Raw genomic sequence first — 20599 nt, forward strand, 5'->3', positions numbered from 1 at the left:
TCAGGATCAGCCTCATATCAGTTTTTATCAGGCCAAGTTTTAGCATCACAACCCACCCCAGGTGGCTTCAACCATTGCTCGCCATCTGCCCATTTTCTCCAGAGAATTGCCCCCAGTTGAAGAGGAGCCACCTCAGTCCAGAATTTAAATCCTCCTGGGCGGATAGCAGCTAGCAACTCACACCAGGATCCTAAGCACTGAGTCCCTGCCTGGAGGTGGGACAGAGCTCCCATAGGATTAGGCTGAAGGCAGTCCCCAGCCTCCTTGCTTAGCTTTTCCCCCTGTACCCCTTGGGTCCCCTCGCACCATTTTTTCTGAGAACTCTGCTTCAGTAAATCACTTGCACAAGGTCCTTGTCCCAAGCTCTGCTACTAGGAATCTCAACCTAAGATAATTGGTCCTGTGAGTAATCCTAAACTGCAGGCTCTTGTACAGGGGCCCAGACAGCACTGAGCACATCAGCACTGTTGGTAGAGGACACAGGTAGCTCCTGGCATGGGGTAGAGATGGGCTTGTTAAGAGCAGAATCTGTAGTGAATTTGATGGGATGTAGAAGGAAAAAGATACACAGTCAGTACATTGTCTCTGTAATTTGAGAATTATGGGAAAAATAGTAACTAGAAGCTACAGGAGGGGTTGTCTACTAAGCACCACTAATACGCTGAAGAGAAAAAAATTGTAGGCTCTACTGTAGCAATCAGCGAGTTACAGCAAAGTGGGAGAGTCTGCCAGCATTTCCAGAGATCTTCATCTCCTGCTGCCAGAAGAAGATCGAGCACAGGGAGGAGCAAAACTTGAGAGAAGGCTGAATTTGCAACCTAGTGGAGTCTCCTGCTCTAGGGTCAGGGTCCTTATGGGAAAGGAGTAGGACCCTGAGAGTTTGCATGGAGATTTTTGGACAAATTCACATGAGCACCTTGAGTCTCCATGCTCTTCTTTTTTTTTTTTTTTTTGGGTGCTGGGGATCGAACCCAGGACCTTGTGCTTACAAAGCAAGCACTCTACTGACTGAGCTATCTCCCCAGCCCTCCATGCTCTTCTTCACTCTCTGAGTGTGTACAAGGGGCCAACTGTGCTTTGTTGGAAGATAAAGGCCATCTCTTGAAGATTTGGCAGATGCCTCGAATGAGAAAGGTAATTCAAGGATAATGCCATTACACTCCCTGGGATCTGGGATCTGTAATCACCAGTCTCCCTGTTCCCCAAGATGATAACAAGGGCCAAATGACAGACTGAGACCAGACTGAGAAAATATGCTAGTGACGAGAGGCCTCAGCACCAAAGTTACTATCGAACCTTGCTAGCGGGACCTGGTAGGAATGGGTAGAGTATGCCTGTGGTAAATCCAAACGGTACCAGATAGAGATGTGTTTATGGGGGTCGTGGGGAATACAGGGCTCATTAAGAGAGAGTTTACCAACGTGGAGGCACTCCGCCATGATGCCAGGTTTAACGTCCTCATTGGGCCCTAGGAGAGGGTTCTGATACATACCTGGGATGGATCTCCCAACACTTGAAAAGCAGTGGGACATCTTAAATCAATCAGAGGCACCAGAATTGCCTGGGAGACTGGAGAGAAGGACTGGAAGATCCAGTAAAGTGTGTGTGCTCCATGGTCTACTATATGAAACTGGAAAACTTAGCTCACTAGCGTCCCCAGAAGCATCTGAAGGACTTTATATATGAAGACAATAAGGAAGTGGCAGATAGGCAGCACTGGTCATTGAGGTGGCTCTCTTCTATAGGCCAGAGTTGATGAGGGGACGCTGTGGCAGAACCAAGACCTGGGGGTTAAGACTTGGTCATATTTTTTGAAGATACAATTGTACCTACTATAAGGCTCAAGAAAGAAATTAAGTAACTACAGAAACTCATTTAATCCTTCCATCCACTCTGATATTCCCGTTTTATATAGGAGGAAACAGGTCCAGTCAGATTCTTGACTCTTGAGACTCTAGTCATGGAGATGAGGGGTCCCAGAGTAGCAGAGGTCACATGTCAGCATTTTATCACCAACACTGAATGGGTAAAATCAGCCCAGAGTCTCAAGAGTCAGGAATCTGACTGGACCTGTTTCCTCCTATATAAAATGGGAATATCAGAGTGGATGGAAGGATTAAATGAGTTTCTGTAGTTACTTAATTTCTTTCTTGAACCTTGTAGTAGGTACAATTGTATCTTCAAAAAAATAGGACCAAGTCTTAACCCCCAGGCCTTATTTGGAAATAGAGATATTATTGATGTAAATGTAAAAAGATTTGGTCAAACTACGTTAGGGTGGGCACTAAACCTGCTGGTTGGTGTTGCTATAAGAAAGAAATATGTACATAGACATAGTGGTTCTCATTATATCCTAATATAATTCACCACCTGGCCTTGCAAAATCAAGTGATTCAGGAAGCATGACATTGAGCTACTACAAACTTCTCCAAGAAGTGACTTCAATCACATCTGCTGTGTTAGGTCTGTTATATTTAATCTGTCAGTTTAACACAGTTTCTGGTATGTGGTTTTGTGGCTATTCGTCAACTTTCTTTTCACTGTTTAACAGAAGAAAGACTCAAAGCAAACATGGAATGAATACCAGTGTACGTTCATGGTCTCATCCAAGCACTATCAGTTCTGTTTCTCTGGTTCTGGGCCATCTGAATTGCAGAGAACGTCACTTGAGGTCACTAAATGGGCAACGTCATATTATTTAGACCTTATGAGCAAGAAGTGACAAGTATTCAGGAGGACTTGCTAAGATATAATATCTGCTGGGCATGGTGGCACACACTTGTAATCCCAGCGACTCAGGAGGCTAAGGAAGGAGCAAAAAGTGAGGCACTAAACAACTCAGTGAGACTCTGTCTCTAAATAAAATACAAAATAGGGCTGGGGATGCGGTTCAGTGGTTGAATGTCCCTGAGTTTAATCCCTGGTAGCTGACCCCTGCAAAAAAAGATATGCTATCTACAGAGATTCAGTAGCCTGACACTTTAATACAGTTCTTAGGTGTCAACACTCTGGGCTACACCCAAATATCCCTTCCAGAGCAGAGGACAAGTTACTGCATTTCACATCTTGCTTTAGAGGACATTTTTGGTTTTGGAGGCAAAATATACCCCACCTGAAAATGCTGCTCTGATCCATGGATGGAATAAGGTTGGAAAACTGCTGGTTTTGAGCTCAGTCAACAAAAAAGGACTTTGAAGCAGGTTCCAGCTGTGTTGCAAGCAGCCCTGCTGATGGGGTCCCACTCTGTAACTCCCTCTCGCCAGGGAGGTGTGTCTATCTCCCTACTGCTGTGGCTGATGTCCAACCTTCCAGCAACAGTCTTGTGCTGAGTTCCTTCCTCTTCTCCCTGGTTTTATAGAGGTATGATTGACAAAATTGTGTATATTTAAGATATACCACACACACACACACACATTGTGAAATAATTACACGATCAAGCTAATTAATATATTATCTCTCAGAGTTACTTTGTATGTGAGTGTGTGTTAAGATCTACACTTTTAGCAAATTTCAAGTATACCATACAGTATTCATTATAGTTGCCCTGCAGTTCCTTGCATCCCCAGAACTTATTCATTTTATGGGATTGCTCTTCGAGGTGACTAACAAGTCATTTGATGGCTTTTTTTTTTTTTATTGTTGTTGTTTTAGATCAGTCCCCTTTACCTCTGGAAAACAAAATTTGTCTTGAATTGGACTGAAATTTTCATTTTCCTTCTTAGAGTGCCTCACCTGTCACACAGCTTCACCACTATGTGAAGGCTCATGAAATACATGATCTACGGTCCTGGGATCACACCTGCCATTGTCTCTGAACCAAAGAACCTTCTTCATAGCAAAGATTGTCTTCATTCATTTTGTGTTGCTATAATAGAATCCTTGAGAATGGATCATATGAAGAAAAAAAATTATTTTTATAGTTCTAGAAACTGAGAAGCCCTAGGCTGAGGTGCCTGCATCTCGCGAGGACCTTTTTACTGCATCACCCCATGGTAGAGGGCAGAAAGATAGCAGGGAGAGAGAGAGAGAGAGAGAGTGTTAGTTTTAGTTAGCTTTTTCAGTATTGTGATGTAAAGACCTGACCAGAACAACTTTAGAGGAGGAAAAGTTTGTTTGAGGGCTCACAGTTTCAGAAGTGTTACCTCATAGAAGGCCGGCTCTATTTCTCAGGGCTTCAGGTGAGTCTGAACATCATGGTAGAAGAGTGTGACAGAGGAAAGGCAGCTCACAGAAGAGGTCTCCATTTGCCAGATACAAATATATACCCCAAAGCCACACCCCAATCCCCACCTCCTCCAGCACACCCTACCTGCCTCCAGTTACTACTCAGTTAATCTCTATCAGGGCATTCATTCACTGATTGGGTAAAGACTCTCTCAACCCAATCATTCTCCTCTCAACCTTCTTACATTGTTTCATACGGAGCTTTTGGGGGCCACCTCACATCCAAACCATAACACAGAGACAGAGACAGAGCAAGAGAGAACCGAATTTGCTTTTTGAACCATCCATACTTATGATAACTAACCACTGCCACAATAACAACATTAATTAGTTCACAAGGGCAGTGCCATAGTGTCCCCTGATCACCTCTGAAATGACTTGCTGCTCAACTCCATTCATTAGGGATCAAGTTTCCAACCCACGAACTTTGGGGGATATCTTTGTACCATTGCACATGTGACCCTGGATCATGCACCACCCGGAAACTGCCAGCTCAAAGAGGACAGTGAATACCCACTCAAAGGTACAGCCAAGGCACCATATTGGAGTTGGAACCCTACAAAGGTGGGGAACTATCCTTCAGGATACACTACACTTTCAGCCATTAGCTACACATGGAGCTGTGCTCTCGGCGTGTAGAGTACATGGGTCTGGGAACTAACAAATGGAAGTTGGAATGGTCCCTCTGTTGCCGACCGCGGATATTTATTACCTCCCGCAGCAACAATTGCGCACGTATTTATCAGTGGTGGACTGGAAACTGAGCTATTTCTATCTCTGAGTTGCTTCCTTACTTGCTTGTTTATAGAGGATAGAGGAAATGAGGCTTACTTGCTTTGAGAGGAGAGAGAGAGAGAGGCTTTGCATAAGAGAGAAAGAGAGACTTTGCTTAAGAGAGAGAGAGAGACTACACTTTCAGAGATCTATATCTTCTTAGTTCTGCTGCTTCTTCTTAAAGGTGCGTCCTGCATTCTGTGAACTAAGGGTGCATCTATCTGAGGTGCTTCTTAGTGATGCGTCCCGTGTACTGCGATCTACCTATCTGTGATCTAGAGGTGTGTTCTCAGTTCTCTGCTCTGTGATCTGCCTTCCCCTGCTGCCTGCTGCTTCTCTCTTTGAGCTGCTTCTATCTGCTTGCCGCTTCTTCTTCTTCCTTTCTGCTACTGGCTTCTCTCCGCCTCTTGCTGCTAGCTGCTGCTGCTTACTGCTGCTCCTTACTGTCGCACCCCTGCCTACTGCCCGCTTATATTCCCTCCAGGAGGCGGAGGGCGGGGTCACACCAGTTGCGATCAGGCAAGGAGCCAGCTGCCCCATCACGGCAAGGGTTAAAACGAGCAGGCCCGAGCAGGCACACTCGGGAACACCTGTGCACGCGTTGTGCGCGTGGACTTAACTGAATACGGCCAGTGATAAATCACCTGAGTGTGCTTATGCCAATCAACCTCCTCACTGCCGATGTGATCAGGCGCTGTTCTGGCACCATCTGCATGGCACAGCCCCCAACATCCCTCCATCACTCCTAATGACCCACTGGGGAAATCACACTTCTTATTCTCACACTCCAGGCTCTGTTGTGGGATCATTCCAAACTATTTTCCAAAGTGGCTGCAAAATTTACAGTATAATCCCACCAAAAATTAGAATTCTTCACCAATACTTGATACCATGAAACTTTAAAAAGTATGTTAATATCATGAGCACCCAAGAGCATTTCACTGTTTTAATTAGTGTCTCTCTGCTTATGAATTATGCTAAGAACAGGTTCAATGTTTATTAACCATGTGGATTTTCCTCTATTTTGAGATATATAGTCAAACAATTTGCCCATTTTTCTCTTAGATTTGCTGCCCTTTTTCTTGCTAATTTAAATACACACACAAACGCAAGCAAGTTTTTTGTTGTTAGTTGGTTACATAGGGTACAGATATCTTTTCCTAGTCTGTTGCTTGTACTTTTGCTCTTCTAATATATTTGTTGATGAACAGAAATATTTCGTTTTAATGAAATTAAATTTACTACCTTTGCTTTTATGGTTGGCACTTTTGCGTCTCATTTAAGAAGTCTTTCTCCACTCCCAGGTCATGGAGAAAATCTCTTATATTAATCACCAAATGGCTTTATAATCAGAAGCATATCAGATCTTATGTCTACCTGGGACTGGCTTTTGCATATAGTGTGAATCAGGAATCCAAGGTCATCTTTTCTCAGTGGTACACAACTGTCCTTGCACTTCTCACTGGGAGATTAGGTACACTCCACTGTCCTGCAATGTACCTTTGTTGCGAACCAAGTATCCATTTATGTGTGGCCCATTTTATTTTTTATTTTTGTTTCTGAAATATAGAAACACTATCACTTTCTTATATTGATTTTGTATCCAGCAACCACACTTGAATATTTTAAACCGCATTAATGGGTTCAATATATTCAATTTACTTCCAGCACTTCAAATGCCCAACGAAGTATGATCTTAATAAGAAAAAACTTCCAAAGCATTCCAAAGCCTTTTGTAAATCTAAACTTAACTTATAAATTTGGTAAATCCATTTCTCTTAAATACTAGAATGGCACTTACACGCTTATTCACATTCAGAATTTTTTAAGCTTGAAGCTATCAGCCAATTATGTTTTAAAATAAATGAAACCATGAACCATGGAGTATGTCTGAAACAATGCAGTATGTCTGATGGATTCCAGAGAATGGAGAGGAACACACTGTAATTGCGTTTGGTACAGCCATGAAGACACCCTTGTCAGGTGGCTGTGAGCTCCTGGATTTCTGGTTCTGGTACCCATACTGGTCACCCCAGTAGTCTGGCCACAGTAAACTGAGCCTCAAGTTTAAAAAATAATAATAACATCTGTCAGGTAGTCTAATGTGCCTGTCTTTTAAACATTTTGCATGTATAACTAAATAGAACAAACAATAAAAAAAATTTGAACACTCTAAACAAAAGCATTAACAGATTATCCCCAAGTCTAATATGAAAGTATTAATAGTAGTGATATGATATAACCTACCATCTTTGTATCTAGTTATAAATCTTCCCTTTATTGTAAAGCACTTACCTACTCAAATAGCTTTAACATCACAGGTAATTCGGAAATTCCATTTCAGGAAAAAACAAGTTATTACCTGAAGAAAGTCATTGTCACTAAATACACAATTTATGATCATAAGATTATTACCAGTAAGAAATTTGGGACAGAGATAGCAAGATAGAGAAAGTTTAGGCACAGAGCTATCTTTCCTGAGCCATGATTTGACACCTGAGTCCATTTAAAAATCATTTCTGAGTTAAGAGGGATCTCGAAGCCCGAACTCTTCAAATGGAATTTCTCAGCCTGCCTCTCTGAGCTCCCAAGCTAAACACCCCAGCCCAAATGGCTCCTTCAGCACACTGCAGGCGCAGATGTGTACATCTGCAGCAAAACATCCTTTGGGCAGAGAGACAAGAGAAGACTGTAGGGTTCGGGTTGATGCTAAGTGGCTGTGTCCCCTTAACCTACAGACTGGAAGAGGGCGTGGGCTTTTGGAATTTGTTTCCCAACTGCCTGCATGCATTGGAGCCAGCAGTTGGGGGAGCAGGGAGCACGGTTCGGGTTGACGCTAAGTGGGTGTGTCCCCTTAACCCACAGACTCCACAGTCATAGGGGAGCCACAGCAAGTCCCTCTTAAGTGAGGGGTCCAGGGCAAGACCCATGCTAGCCTTGGTCTCAGGGCAGAACTGCACTGAAACTGGGACAAAACTGCAGGTGTTTTTCTTATCTTTTGAAGTAAAAGGATCAAGGCAAATACAAAGACCACTCTAGGAAATCAAGAGACACAAAAATAGAATAAAAGGGTATGCCAAAGCAGAATTTTGCTATCTTGAGGACCCCCAGAGACAGGGCGCTGACTGGGAATATTTTTATATCCTAACAGAATAAGGCAGTTCCTTAAATAAGTACAGCAGTTAACTCACCAAAACTTATTGTTAGGCCAGCTCTGCAGCCTAGTGCCTGAATTTCTTTATTAAACAGATTTGGAGGCAGTTATTTACTCAGAAGTAGGGAGACTTGAAATGGCTTTGCATAGAGGTTTACATAAGCTGAAGAAAATACCCAAAGACCGGGTGGGGAAGTAGCACCAGTGGTACTTAGTGGTGGCCGTGTGAGCCAATCTGCCCCACCTCCAAATTCTTTTCTGGCCTTAAGTTTCCATAAACAAAACGAGGCTGTAGAAATATCGTTTGTTTCTTGTCAGACCACTGAAGAAACAAAAACAGATTGCTTCTAAGTTAGAGCAAAGAAAGTACAAATAAGTAAATGCACAAAAGTACAGGTAGAGATTTTGAAGCATGGTTGTCTTCTGAAAGCATAGCTTGTGAAACACGAAAGCAAGCCCCCTTAATAAGGATGGCCCTGTTGTCGCTTCGACACACATGCCTATTTAAGAACTTCCTGTTATTGACTTAATTGAATGGCATTCAACCTTCTCTAAAAACCAGACAAACTTACACTTGCTCAGATTCAAATAATAGAAAAGGTATAAGCTCAGCTCTTTTCTTAAGGGCTCACCTGTGACTTTTATCTTAGGAAGATAATAATGAATGACATGTTTAATTGCATACCTGAAGTGGTCAGTATTTGCACAGGGGAAGATCAGTCCCATCCATTAAACCTCTTGTTTTCACATTCTGTATTCCCATTTGTAATTACCACTATTCAAGACCCTCAGCTGAACTAACTTAGTTAGCAAAGCCTATTCCCTGAAAGCTGCATAACCTGAAAGCTGATAATGCCCAATCAATGAAAATTCAGTTTGTTCATAATTTTGTAAATCCTTGTCATGGATCTTTTTCTCTGATGTTAATTTCACAGGGGAAAATGTTTCCTTAAAGTTCACATCTCTTAGATTTAGGATACAGGATGGTGGGGACTTTAAAGTGACTAATTACTGGGGCTTGCTTTGAAATTTGGATTACCTCCCTGCCATTTGGATAGCAATATTCGAATTCACAAGTGTTTATTGAGTGCCTACTATGGGAAAGTTAGTATGCTAATATAACGGAGAACACAGTTGTAAATTGCAAAGGAACTTACAATTTATATTCAGAAAATGATCAGGACTAGTTGAGTTTATAGGAGAGAGAAATCAAGGAAGTCTTCAATGGGAAGCAAAACACTGAAGTTGAGCCTTAAAGGATAACAAGAATTTTAAGAGACTTTTCTCAAAATAGATTAAGACTGTGAGAAAATACTGGAAGTTTCGTGTTGATTCCATCTCTGTGCTATTTATCCTAATTTTACATTGAAGTATGATATGTGCACAGAAAAGTATACAAATTATGTGTACAGTTGTAAGAATTTTTACACAGTGAGTACACCAGTGGAACCAAAGCCAGAAACAGAACATTGCCAGTATCCCGGGGGCCTTCTTGTGACATAATCACGTAGGCCCTCCCCTAAAAGTAACTGATCTCCTGGATTCTACCACCATTCATTAATTTTGATTTTTTTTGAACTCCGAGTGCATGAAATAATAAAGTATGTGCTCTTTATAAGTCCAGCTACTTTTGCAAAACCTTAGTTATGACATTTCAACCATATTATTCCAAATAGCCATGGTTCATTTACTACCATTAGTATGTAGTATTTCATTGTATGGATATACCACAATTTATTTAATCTTTTTACTATTCATGGACATTCAAGTTGGTTTGCTTTTGGCTTTCACATTCTGCTAATGAACAGTTCTGCTATGAATATTCTTCCTTGTTATTTTTGGATATTTGTGCACATTTGAATGTATTTCTGTTTAGCATATTTATCTCAGCTTTTGCAGATACTGTAAAAAATTCCAAATTTTATGAGGGTTTCAATTGCTCTACATCTTTGCCAACATGTAGTATCATCCATCTTTAAAATTTTAATACATTTTGGCCGGTGTGGAGTGAAATTACTTTGGGGTTTTATATAATATTTCCATTTGATTTATTTTTCTTTGTGTTTCAAAGGTAATACAAGCTGATTGAAAAAGATTAAACACACACACACTCATACCCCTGAATTCCCATCTCATTCCTTGAGGGAATATATTAATAGTTTCTCCAAATCTTTACCAGAGTCTGGGCTGGGCAGGAGATGGGATGGCTGTGTGGGTGAGTATGTATGTCTAAAAAGTGGGATTATAACTTTAATTTTCTTTAATTTCCTTTCACCACTTAATATAAAGTGAACACCTTTTAATGTTTATTTATGAAAGAGCTCTGCATAGAGGAGAAATGAGAAACAACCTGAGGTAGAGACATGGCTGCCCAGTGTGTCTGGAACCAGGGTTGGGTAAGGGTTGGTCAGTCACAGAACATTCTAGTCACGCATCTTTACACAAACCACGACCTGGGTAGTCTCCTCTTCACCCCTGGGAGCCCCCTTCTCTGCATGTCGGGCCTCACAGTGCTCCTCTGGCTTCATATTCTTCCTCTGCTTCCCACCACGGTGTAAATCAAACAGGACCCTGTGTTAGTGGCCCCTGCTCTCGTCGCCACCCTCATCCAGGGCGCTCTGCTTCTGTCACTGTGCCCCAGTTACCATGCAGCTCTTAGGACACTTCAAGCTTCTCCCCACCCTGGGGCCTTTGTTCTATGCCTGGAATGCTCTTCCAGAGTTCCTGGCATATCTGTCTGTTCTCACCCGCAGGACACATGTAAATATCACCTGCTAGAGTGAGGTTGCCTCCCCTGGAAGCCCCCCAACCCCCTTCTCCATTATTCTCTATTATAGCACCCTGTTTATTCCTTTCACTGAAGTTACAAATGGTCAAATTCCCTTTTCTGCACCTGAAACTTCCTACTGTCCATGTAAGGATTTCTCTTAGGAAAAACTGAAAATGACAAATTGTGACACAACAATTTGCTATTGTGTAAATATTTGTGCCTCCCCCCACACCAGTCACCTGTTGAAATTCTAACCCCAAAGTGATGGCATTAGAAAGGGAGGTGATTAGGTCATGAGGCAGAAGCTTTACCAGTGGGATGTGTGCCGTTAGACAACAGGGACCTAACAGAGACCCTTGTCCCTTCTACAGGTCTCTCTGAACCAGAAAGCAGGCCCTCACCAGACACCAAATTGCTGGCAACTTTATCTCCACTTCCAGAACGGTGAGAAATACATTTCTGTGGTTATCAAGCTACCTAGTCTTCTGGTATTTCATTATAGCAGCCTGTGCTAAGACACTGTCGTTCCAATCAAAATCCTTCTATAAAAGCAATTTCCTATTACTGCAACAAATAGGACATCTGCAAAATGTTTCAAAGTACCTCTGTAAAATTTATCCCTTAAGAAATTGCTCAAAAATGGTACCAGTTTTTGATTGAATGTTTTCACTAAAGAACAGAGAGGGACCAACCTATTAAGTCTCAAATGAGTTAGGGAATAGATGTCTCAAATCTTCCACAAGAAAGGTGATAAAAATGGCACATACAATTTAATCCATATGGTATACACCCATTTGGAGCAAAGCCCTCCCCAAATTGAGAGTTTTAGCCCTGCATGAAATCCATGATGACTGGGAAAAGCAGAAACTAAAGATATTTTTAACCATAGAAAAATAAAATCATAGCTAGCAAACATCTTTTTAAAATTCTCTACATTTGCTTACATCAAACTCCATATCACCAGTTACTCTAAATAGAAAAATCCAAAGTAAAAATTGTATGATGATGAGGAAATTGTAGTTCACTTTTCTTCTAAATTATCAGTCTTAGCTGCTTTTAAAAACCTAGCAAATCAGTGGGGCTCAGTGGTGCACATCTGAAATCTCAGTGACTCAGGAGGCTGAGGCAGGAGGATTACTGGTTCCAAGCCAGCCTCAGCAATTTATCAAAACTCTCAGCAACTTAGCAAGACCTTGTCTCAAAATTTAAAATAATAATAATAATAAAAGAACTGGGAATAAAGCTCAGTGATAAAGTACCCTTGGGTTCAATCCCCAATACCAAAAATAATTTTTAAAAACCCAAAGCCCCCAAAACTCATCAAGCCAAGGTCTTGTCTTATGCATCTCAGTCACAAGGCACCTTTCCTGCTTACAATGGTGGAGAAAGAAACTCACCAGTGCCTAATTATAAAAATGTGTTCAACCACTGGTCTATTTGTTGGTTTTATATATTGTTTTGGCGACCTCTAGTGTGAAACATTGTATCAACACTTGCACATAGTGAAAATCCTTTTAATATAGGCAAAAACAATATCTAAAATAATTTTTACCAGCTAAATGTGACTTTAATTTCCATTTAAAGTTCATGTTTTTCTGAAATCATAAATTTTTAATTTAATTTCTGGAAGCCCAAACATTTGAAAATCATGGAGAATCACTGTGGTTAGAAACTCAAGAATGCATTAATAAATAACCATTTTATTGTTTTAAATAAAGCTCTAATTCCACTGCTACTAGTTTGCCCTATGAATATACTAGCACGTGTGCAAAACAACTCCCATGTACAGTATTAGTCACAGCAGCAAGGTTATTCAATGCAGCATTGGAAACAACAGAAATGTCAATCAATAAAGGGGTGATTAATTAGAGTATGATACACCTATGCAATAGAATATTGTGAAGCTGTAAAACAAGACAAAAAAAGGAGAAACCTTTTATATACTTATATGGGATGTTTTTCATAATGTATAACATAAAACAGAATTTTAAAACATTAAAACCAAGGTAGAGAACTATGAAGAGTATTTCGCTACCATCTGGATTTTAAAAGGGGGATATATAGACATACAGAAACAGATAATATTATATACATTTATATTTTTTCATATATCCATGAAAATAATCTCTTGAAGTATACACAAGAAACAATTATCATGTATTTATTTACTGGGGATGGAGGTAGAAAAGGGATAGATGATGGGTAACCATTCCTTGATATAGTTTTCTATTTTTGCATTATGCTTAGATTATTAATTCAAAATATTACTTGATTTTATTTTATAAAATGTAGTCTGGTACAAAAATCCAAGGAGAAGAAAGATTTTTTTGGTGGGTGGGGGTTAACTGGGAATTGAACTCTGGGGCACTCCACCACTAAGCCACATCCCCAGCCCTATTTTGTATTTTATTAGACACAGAGTCTCACTGAGTTGCTTAGTGCCAAGCTTTTGCTGAGGCTGACTTTGAACTTGCAATTCTCCTGCCTCAGCCTCCCAAGCCCCTGGGATTACAGGTGTGCACCACCGTATCCAGCAGCAAGGAAGATATTTGAAAAAGTAGATAAAACAAAATATAATTTCCTGCCTAAAAAGATATTTTTATTTCCTTATGCATTTTAAATTCTATATCTTTTTCCAGTGGAATCTTTTCTTGCATATTTATCCTTACTTAAATGTCAAATTGCAAAATAATTTGATAGTTACATAAAAGTAAACTAACTGGCAGGATTGACCTGAAATTTCTTGTGCAGGAAATATTAACAGCTCTCCTAGCATGACTTGCCAATAAGGTCACTGGTTTCAGACCAAAATTCTTTTTCTTTCAGACCAAAATTCGTTAACAGCAATGAGTATAAGACTATTGCATTCCTTATCAGGTCACAATTTAAGATTTATATGGAACATCTTTAAATACACATGTAGATACTCAGGAATAAACTTAACAGAAGATGGCAGAGACTAAATGAAGAAAATTATACAAGCTTTATTTAAAATATTTTTAAAGTAGACAAATAAATGGAAATACATAGTACGTGCATCAATGAGAAAATTCAATAGTTAAAATAGTAATTTTCCCCAAATTAATCTACAAAGTCAATGCAATTATAATTAAAATTGCAGCAGGGTTTTCATATTATTTGAAGCTAACCTTGTTAAATACGAGAGTTTTGGGGTGCCTTTAAAGGTCATTTGGGTGAATGTAGGAAGTACTATTTGGAGATATAGTTAGGTTCTAAAAGTCAATGTTCTATTTATTAAAATTATAAATCAAAAAAACTGTCTTTTTTCCTTAGTATTTTAAGTTCACCTAAAAATTCTAATCTATTTTTAAATCCAGCAAATTTGAGCAATCACTTCTAAGGAGCCCTTTAAAAAAGGTTCCACTTCAAATTTTAACCCAACATTTTAATCCACATTTATTGATGTAATATATTTATTTTCCTTGTAAACATTACAATAGTCTAACAAAAAGAAAAACCCTTTCAAGTATTTATCAAGTATTTAAATTCTTTTCATAAATATCATTAAATTTACAAATATGTAGGGGTGGAGTACAGCTCGGTGGCAGAGGAGTTGCTTATTATGCCTGAGGTCCTGTCTTCCATTCCAAGCATCTAGACTTCCCCAACTTCTCTCTCTCTCTCTCTCTCTCTCTCTCTCTCTCTCTCTCTCTCTCTCTCTCTTTTCTCTCTTTCTCTCTCTCTCATACACACACACACACACACACACACACAAATTTACAAATATGTCAAAAGAAACAAGTTATCTTCTGTATTCCATGTGACTAAATGCAACTACTGTGGTTGAATTCTGTGCTGACAAATCTCACATGTGGAAGCCCTAAGTCTCAGTTGTCACAGTGTGACTGCATTTGGAGAGAAGGTCTTCACAGAGTTAACTAAGGTAAAAAGAGATCATATGGGTGGACCTTAATCCAATATGACTGGTATCTTTGTAAAAGAGATTAGGGCAGGCACAGAAGGAAAGTCACAAAACTCAGAGAAAAGATAGTCATCTACAAACCAAGGAGAGAGACCTTGCCAACATCTTGATCTTGGACTTCCAGCCTCCAAAACTTAAGAAATAACCTTGTAAGTTTAAGATCACCGGAAGTGTTGCTTTGTTATGGCAACCCTAGCAAACTGATACACCTTAACTCTTTATACATGTAAATGTACTGTCCATATAGCTCAGATAGCTTTTGAATTTGAGGAATGTTCTGGTAGTCTTAGAATCTTAATGATGTAGAAATGATATTTATTTTCATGATTTTATTAACTCAAAACAATATCTGTGAGGACTCTGACAATTCTAAATTGGAGTAGCAAAGGATTAATAATAGTCAAGACATTTACGAACAAAGAAAATCATATGATCTTTCACCCTACTAAATATCAGGATTTATTTAAAGAGTATAGTAATTAAGGACCTGTTGGGTACAAAGGTGCTGAGGCAGGAGGATCATGAGTTCAAAGTCAGCCTCAGCAAAAGTAAGGCCCTAAGCAACTTGCAAGACCCTGTCTTTAAATATTTTTTCAAAAGGCTGGGAATGTGATTCAGCACCCCTGGGTTCAATCCCTGGGACCAAAAAGAAAAGAGAGAGAGAGAGAGAGAGAGAGAGAGAAAGAGAGAGAGAGCCTGTGTTACTAATAAAGATGCAAAAAGACTAATGGAACAGAATGTCCAGAAATGGATTTATGAATATGTAATAGAAGCAGTGAAGACAAGTAGGGAAAGGATGCATTAGTTAATGAATACTTGGTTATCGCTGGGAACAAAATAGTTATTTAGGAAAATATTAAAAATTAGATCCCTAAAGTAATAATTTAAAAAAATTTTTCAGGTGAATTAAAGTGCATAATAAGCAACTCCTCTGCCACCGAGCTGTACTCCACCCCTACAATTAAAGTACTAAATATGAAAAAAAATTCTAAAAATTTTAGAAAAAAAATTTTTTAAATTCTTGTTATGGTCCCATGGTAGGAAAGGATTTTGTTTGATTTCTCTTTTTTAAACCAAATGCAAAAAGCATGAGCCATAAAGGAAGACTGATAAATTTGACTACATTAAATTCCTGTACAACAAATGATATCAAAAATGGTTATTAAAAAAAAAAAAAAGCCAGACTAGGGGGGAAAAGATATCTTATTGCATGTAACTGGGCAAGACTAATATTATGAATATCTAAAGAGCTCCTAAAAATTAGTAAGAAAAAGACAAGTATCCAATAGGAAATGAGCATAGGATATAAATATGCAAATCATATCAGAAATGCAATAGGCCCATAAACACAGAGAAGATGCCAGCCTTCCCAGTAATCAGGGATATGCAAATTAGGGTTACAATGATATTTCACTCCACCCATCAGATTCGAAAAATTTTAAAGTATCGGTAACACCAAGTATTGAGAAGTATGTTGAACTGAAAGAATTCTTATTTTGCTGGTGGGAAACCTTGAATACATCCCTAAGTCTCAACAACTTTATTCCTGTGTATATGCTCTGAGAAATTTCCCCGTATATAAAAATATATTTACAAGAATATTTAGCTGGGTGCGGTGGCGCATGCCTGTAATCCCAGTGGCTTGGGAGGCTGAGGTAGGAGAATGGTGAGTTCAAAGTCAGCCTCACCAACAGCGAGACCCTGCCTCTAAATAAAATACAAAAGAGGCTTGGTTGAGTGCCCCTGAGTTGGATACCCGGTACTCTCCTCCCCCCAGAAATGAATATTTGTTGCAGCATTCTTTTTACGTATTAATTAGAATTAATTAATTAGAAAAAAATTTTTTTAAATTCTTGTTATGGTCCCATGGTAGGAAAGGATTTTGTTTGATTTCACTTTTTTAAACCAAATGCAAAAAGCATGAGCCATAAAGGAAGACTGATAAATTTGACTACATTAAATTCCTTTTTTTTCTAATTAATTAATTAATTCTACGTATTAATTGTACCTAAGAGTGGGGTTCACTGTGGTATTTCCATTCCTGCATACAGTGGGCACTGACCAAACACAATCACCCTTTTCCATCCTCCTCCTCCCAACATTGTTTCTAATAGCAAAAATATGGCGGGAAATCTATTAAGAGCAGAAAGTTATGGTATATTAATTCAGTGATAAAAATGAACTAAAGTCAACAAATATCAACAAGGACATTGACTAAAGGAAAAACAACTTTTATAACAACATAGTGTTATTTATATAAAGCTTTAACACATGCAAGACAAGAACATCTGTTTATAGATCACAACTTTTTGATTAAAAAAAACAAAAACCAGGCTCCAAATTCAGGATAGTCTTCTGAAGGGATATGATGGGGGCGGGGGGAGGACGTCAATCTTATTCCTATAATACAATTTCTTAAAAAAAAAAAAAAAAAAAAAAAAACGGAAACAAACTGGCAAAAGGGCGAGGTGTGGGACATCTAAATAGTGAACTTACGGAGTGACGTAATACCCCCTACATTTTCAGAATGAATTGTCTACACAGTTTACACAGAAGACTAGAACTACTGTATGTTAAAGTGGTCTCTGCTAGAGTTCCTTCTCTGGCTGTCATCGCTCTTCACCCATTCACCCAACGTTTTCTGAGAATCCAATCTCCACCAGGTTATACGGATATCAATAAAGGTTATCATAAAAGCAGCACAGGATTCTTTTTTCTCAAGTAGGTTCTACACTCGTAAGGAAGTACTTAATCCAAAAAAAGTAGGCTATAAAGCGATAATAAGCAAGAGACGCAAGAGATGGAAGAGGAAGGAAGCTTTACATCTGCCTGCAAGGGTCACCGCCACTTTCAAGGTGATGCCTGTGAGCAGCCTTAAAGGGAGGCGCGTGAGCCGAGGAAACACAAGTATTCCAAGTACAGTGCTGGGGGACAGCTTGTGCAAGGACCTGGGGCGCGCAGCACTCAACGCGGAGGTGCAGGCTGGGGCCGCAGAGGTGCTGAGCAGCCCGAGCGCGCACAGCAAGGGGACAGCTTGTGCAAGGACCTGGGGGCGCGCAGCACTCAAAGCGGAGGTGCAGGCTGGGGCCGCAGAGGTGCCGAGCAGCCCGAGGGCGCGCAGCAAAGCGAAACGCACAGCGGGAGAAGCAGCTCGACTTGGAAGCCAGAACGCGTGGCGACCGCTGCCGTGCTTTGCTAGACAAGCAGGACACGGCGGCCCCGCTAGTGTGTGCCGTTGTTTTATCAACAGGGGTCTCGCCATGCTGCCCAGGCTGGCCTCGAACTTGCGACCTCCCGCCTCAGCCCCAGAGTGGCTGGGATGAGAGGCGTGCGCCACCACGGCCGGCTGAATCCAGCTTTTCTCGCACACAACGTCTAAGAGACGTGCGGGGACCAGAACTCGCACAGGCTGACTTCGAGGGGACCCACGGCTGGTGGACTACCGCGCCGCCAGGTTAGCGCCCCCTTACACCGTGAGTTCATCCTCCCGGTGATCGGTAGCCCTGGCCGGCTTGGGTTCCCCATGCCTCAGCTCCCAACCCCCGGGGATACTCCCCGCCTCCCGCACAGCCCTCCACTGGGCCTCCTGAGTCCTCTTAAAATGCGAGGGGGTCCCAGGCGCCAGTGTATGCGAACCCCCGTGACCGCAAGTCCCAGTTTGCCCGGTTCCGGTTAGAAAAGCGCCGCCCAGTGGTCAATCAGCGGATAGTCAAGCAACGCTTTCAGAAGCGGGTGGCTCCGAGCAGGGGCGGCCCAGTTGCCGGCGTCGCCTAGGCAACTCCAATTACGTGATGGAATGCACTTCCGCTTCCGCCTCCGCGCCCGACGGCGGAGGGCTTACGCAGCGTCGCCACAGTGACGCCATTCTGCTGCGACGGCGTGAGTGCGGAGCTTGCGTGTGGTGGTGTCGACTCCGGCGGGAAACCCGAGGCTCGCTTTCGGCCCCTGATCTGAGCAAAGGGAAAGTGGCGAGATGACCGACCGCTACACCATCCACAGCCAGCTAGAGCACCTCCAGTCCAAGTACATCGGCACGGGCCATGCCGACACCACCAAGTGGGAGTGGCTGGTGAACCAGCACCGCGACTCGTACTGCTCCTACATGGGCCACTTCGACCTGCTCAACTATTTCGCCATTGCCGAGAATGAGAGCAAAGCGCGAGTCCGCTTCAACCTGATGGAGAAGATGCTGCAGCCGTGCGGGCCGCCAGCCGATAAGCCCGAGGAGAACTGAGGCCCCGCGCTGCGACCCTTGCGGGAGCCCCTCTCTCTACCTTCCTCAGTTTGCCGTTGTTTCCCGCATTTTCCTTCCTCCAGTGGACGGATCCTTCCTGGCTCGTGCTTCTCGTGCTTTCGGTGTACAGAGGAGTGTGTTCCGGGGTGGCCCGCCTGACCTGCCTTTACGTGGACCCTGCGGAACGTGGCACCGAGACACCGTCAGGACCTGAGAACTGTGCGAGTGGAGAGGTCCCAGAGCCGACCAGCATGGGGGAGGACCACACTGGGTTGAAACGGGATTTGGCTAGTTGTCATTGTTGCTTTTTCCATAAAGTTTAGAAATTGTCCTGTCTTTTGCTGTGACTGCTTGTGTTCGGGTGGGAGGGTTCGGGGAGGCGTTTGGGGACCAGGATTTCATGAGAGTTCGCATAGGAAATGGTTCATTGTCATGTCCTTAAATTCTCTATGCAGACCTTTATAATATTCCCCACCCCAAACCCCCAAGAGCGTTTTTTCCAAGCTTACTATACCTTCAAGAATTGAAGTTTATGATTAATTCTTTGCTATCATTGACTCCACTTCTCTGTAAATTGTATCCTCTCTCTTGGGAAGTTGTGGCCATTTCTTCAGAAATGACACCTGGCAAACGAGTACCTTCTTTCATTCAACAAATTATTTTTGTGTGTCCTTCTGCCCCAGGTACAGGGGTTTGATCCCAGGGGCGCAGTACCACTGAGCTACATTTTGTGACAGGGTCTCTCTGCCAGGGCTGGCTTCAAACTTGTGATCCTCCTGCCTCAGCTACCTGATGTTTGTCGTTCTCTGTGGTAGGCATTTTTCTAGACTTTTGGGGAAATTATGCTAGTCGGAGTGGAGGGAGGCCAAAGAGACTACAGACAAGTGTTAGAAGACGCTGGGAGATGGGAGCAGTTGATAGGATCACAATTTATACATATGATGCTCGTTTTTGGTAATTGAGATGATGACATTTGAGTCCAGACTTTCCAAAAGGAATTGAGAGGAATAGCCATGCAGAAAACTGGGAAATTCCTTTCATGTAGAGGAAACTATGGTGCTTGGTGCTAAGGCCACCACCTTAGCTAATGGGAATGCTAGTGTTTGGTTAATGGGAGGCACCGCTAAGAGACAAGCGTGCTGGAGGCAGCACAGAGACAGATAATGGAGGGCAGAGAAGAGTAGATTTGTGTAGGTCAACCCAAGAAAATCTGAGGAAGTTAGGAAAAGAAGCGCCAGAGGGTTCCTAAGCAGAGAAGTGACATGAAATGGCATTTAAATTTTTTGCAGTGCTAAGGATCAAACCCAGGACCCCATTTATGCTAGGTAAGCACACTACTGCGGAGCTACACTCCCAGCACCTGATAGTTCAGATCAGTGATTCTTAAACATTTGGATCATGGGATTACATTACACTTTAAAAAATTATCAGAGATCCCAAAAAGAGTCTTCAGGTGGGGTATAGCTGTAGATATTTACCACAGTTGAAATTAAAGTGAAA

General features: G+C 41.5%; 1 protein-coding gene across 1 annotated transcript; it reads left to right on the forward strand.

Moving 5' to 3' along the window:
* Positions 1–18712: 18712 nt before the first annotated feature.
* On the forward strand, positions 18713–19435 carry Sf3b5 (splicing factor 3b subunit 5). The gene has a single exon (XM_047558514.1). The coding sequence runs from the start codon at positions 18839–18841 to the stop codon at positions 19097–19099; it is 261 nt and encodes an 86-aa protein (XP_047414470.1). The 5' UTR covers positions 18713–18838; the 3' UTR covers positions 19100–19435.
* The last annotated feature ends 1164 nt before the right edge of the window (positions 19436–20599 follow it).

This window comes from Sciurus carolinensis, chromosome 7 (assembly GCF_902686445.1).
Source record: "Sciurus carolinensis chromosome 7, mSciCar1.2, whole genome shotgun sequence".
Taxonomy (NCBI): Eukaryota; Metazoa; Chordata; class Mammalia; order Rodentia; family Sciuridae; genus Sciurus; species Sciurus carolinensis.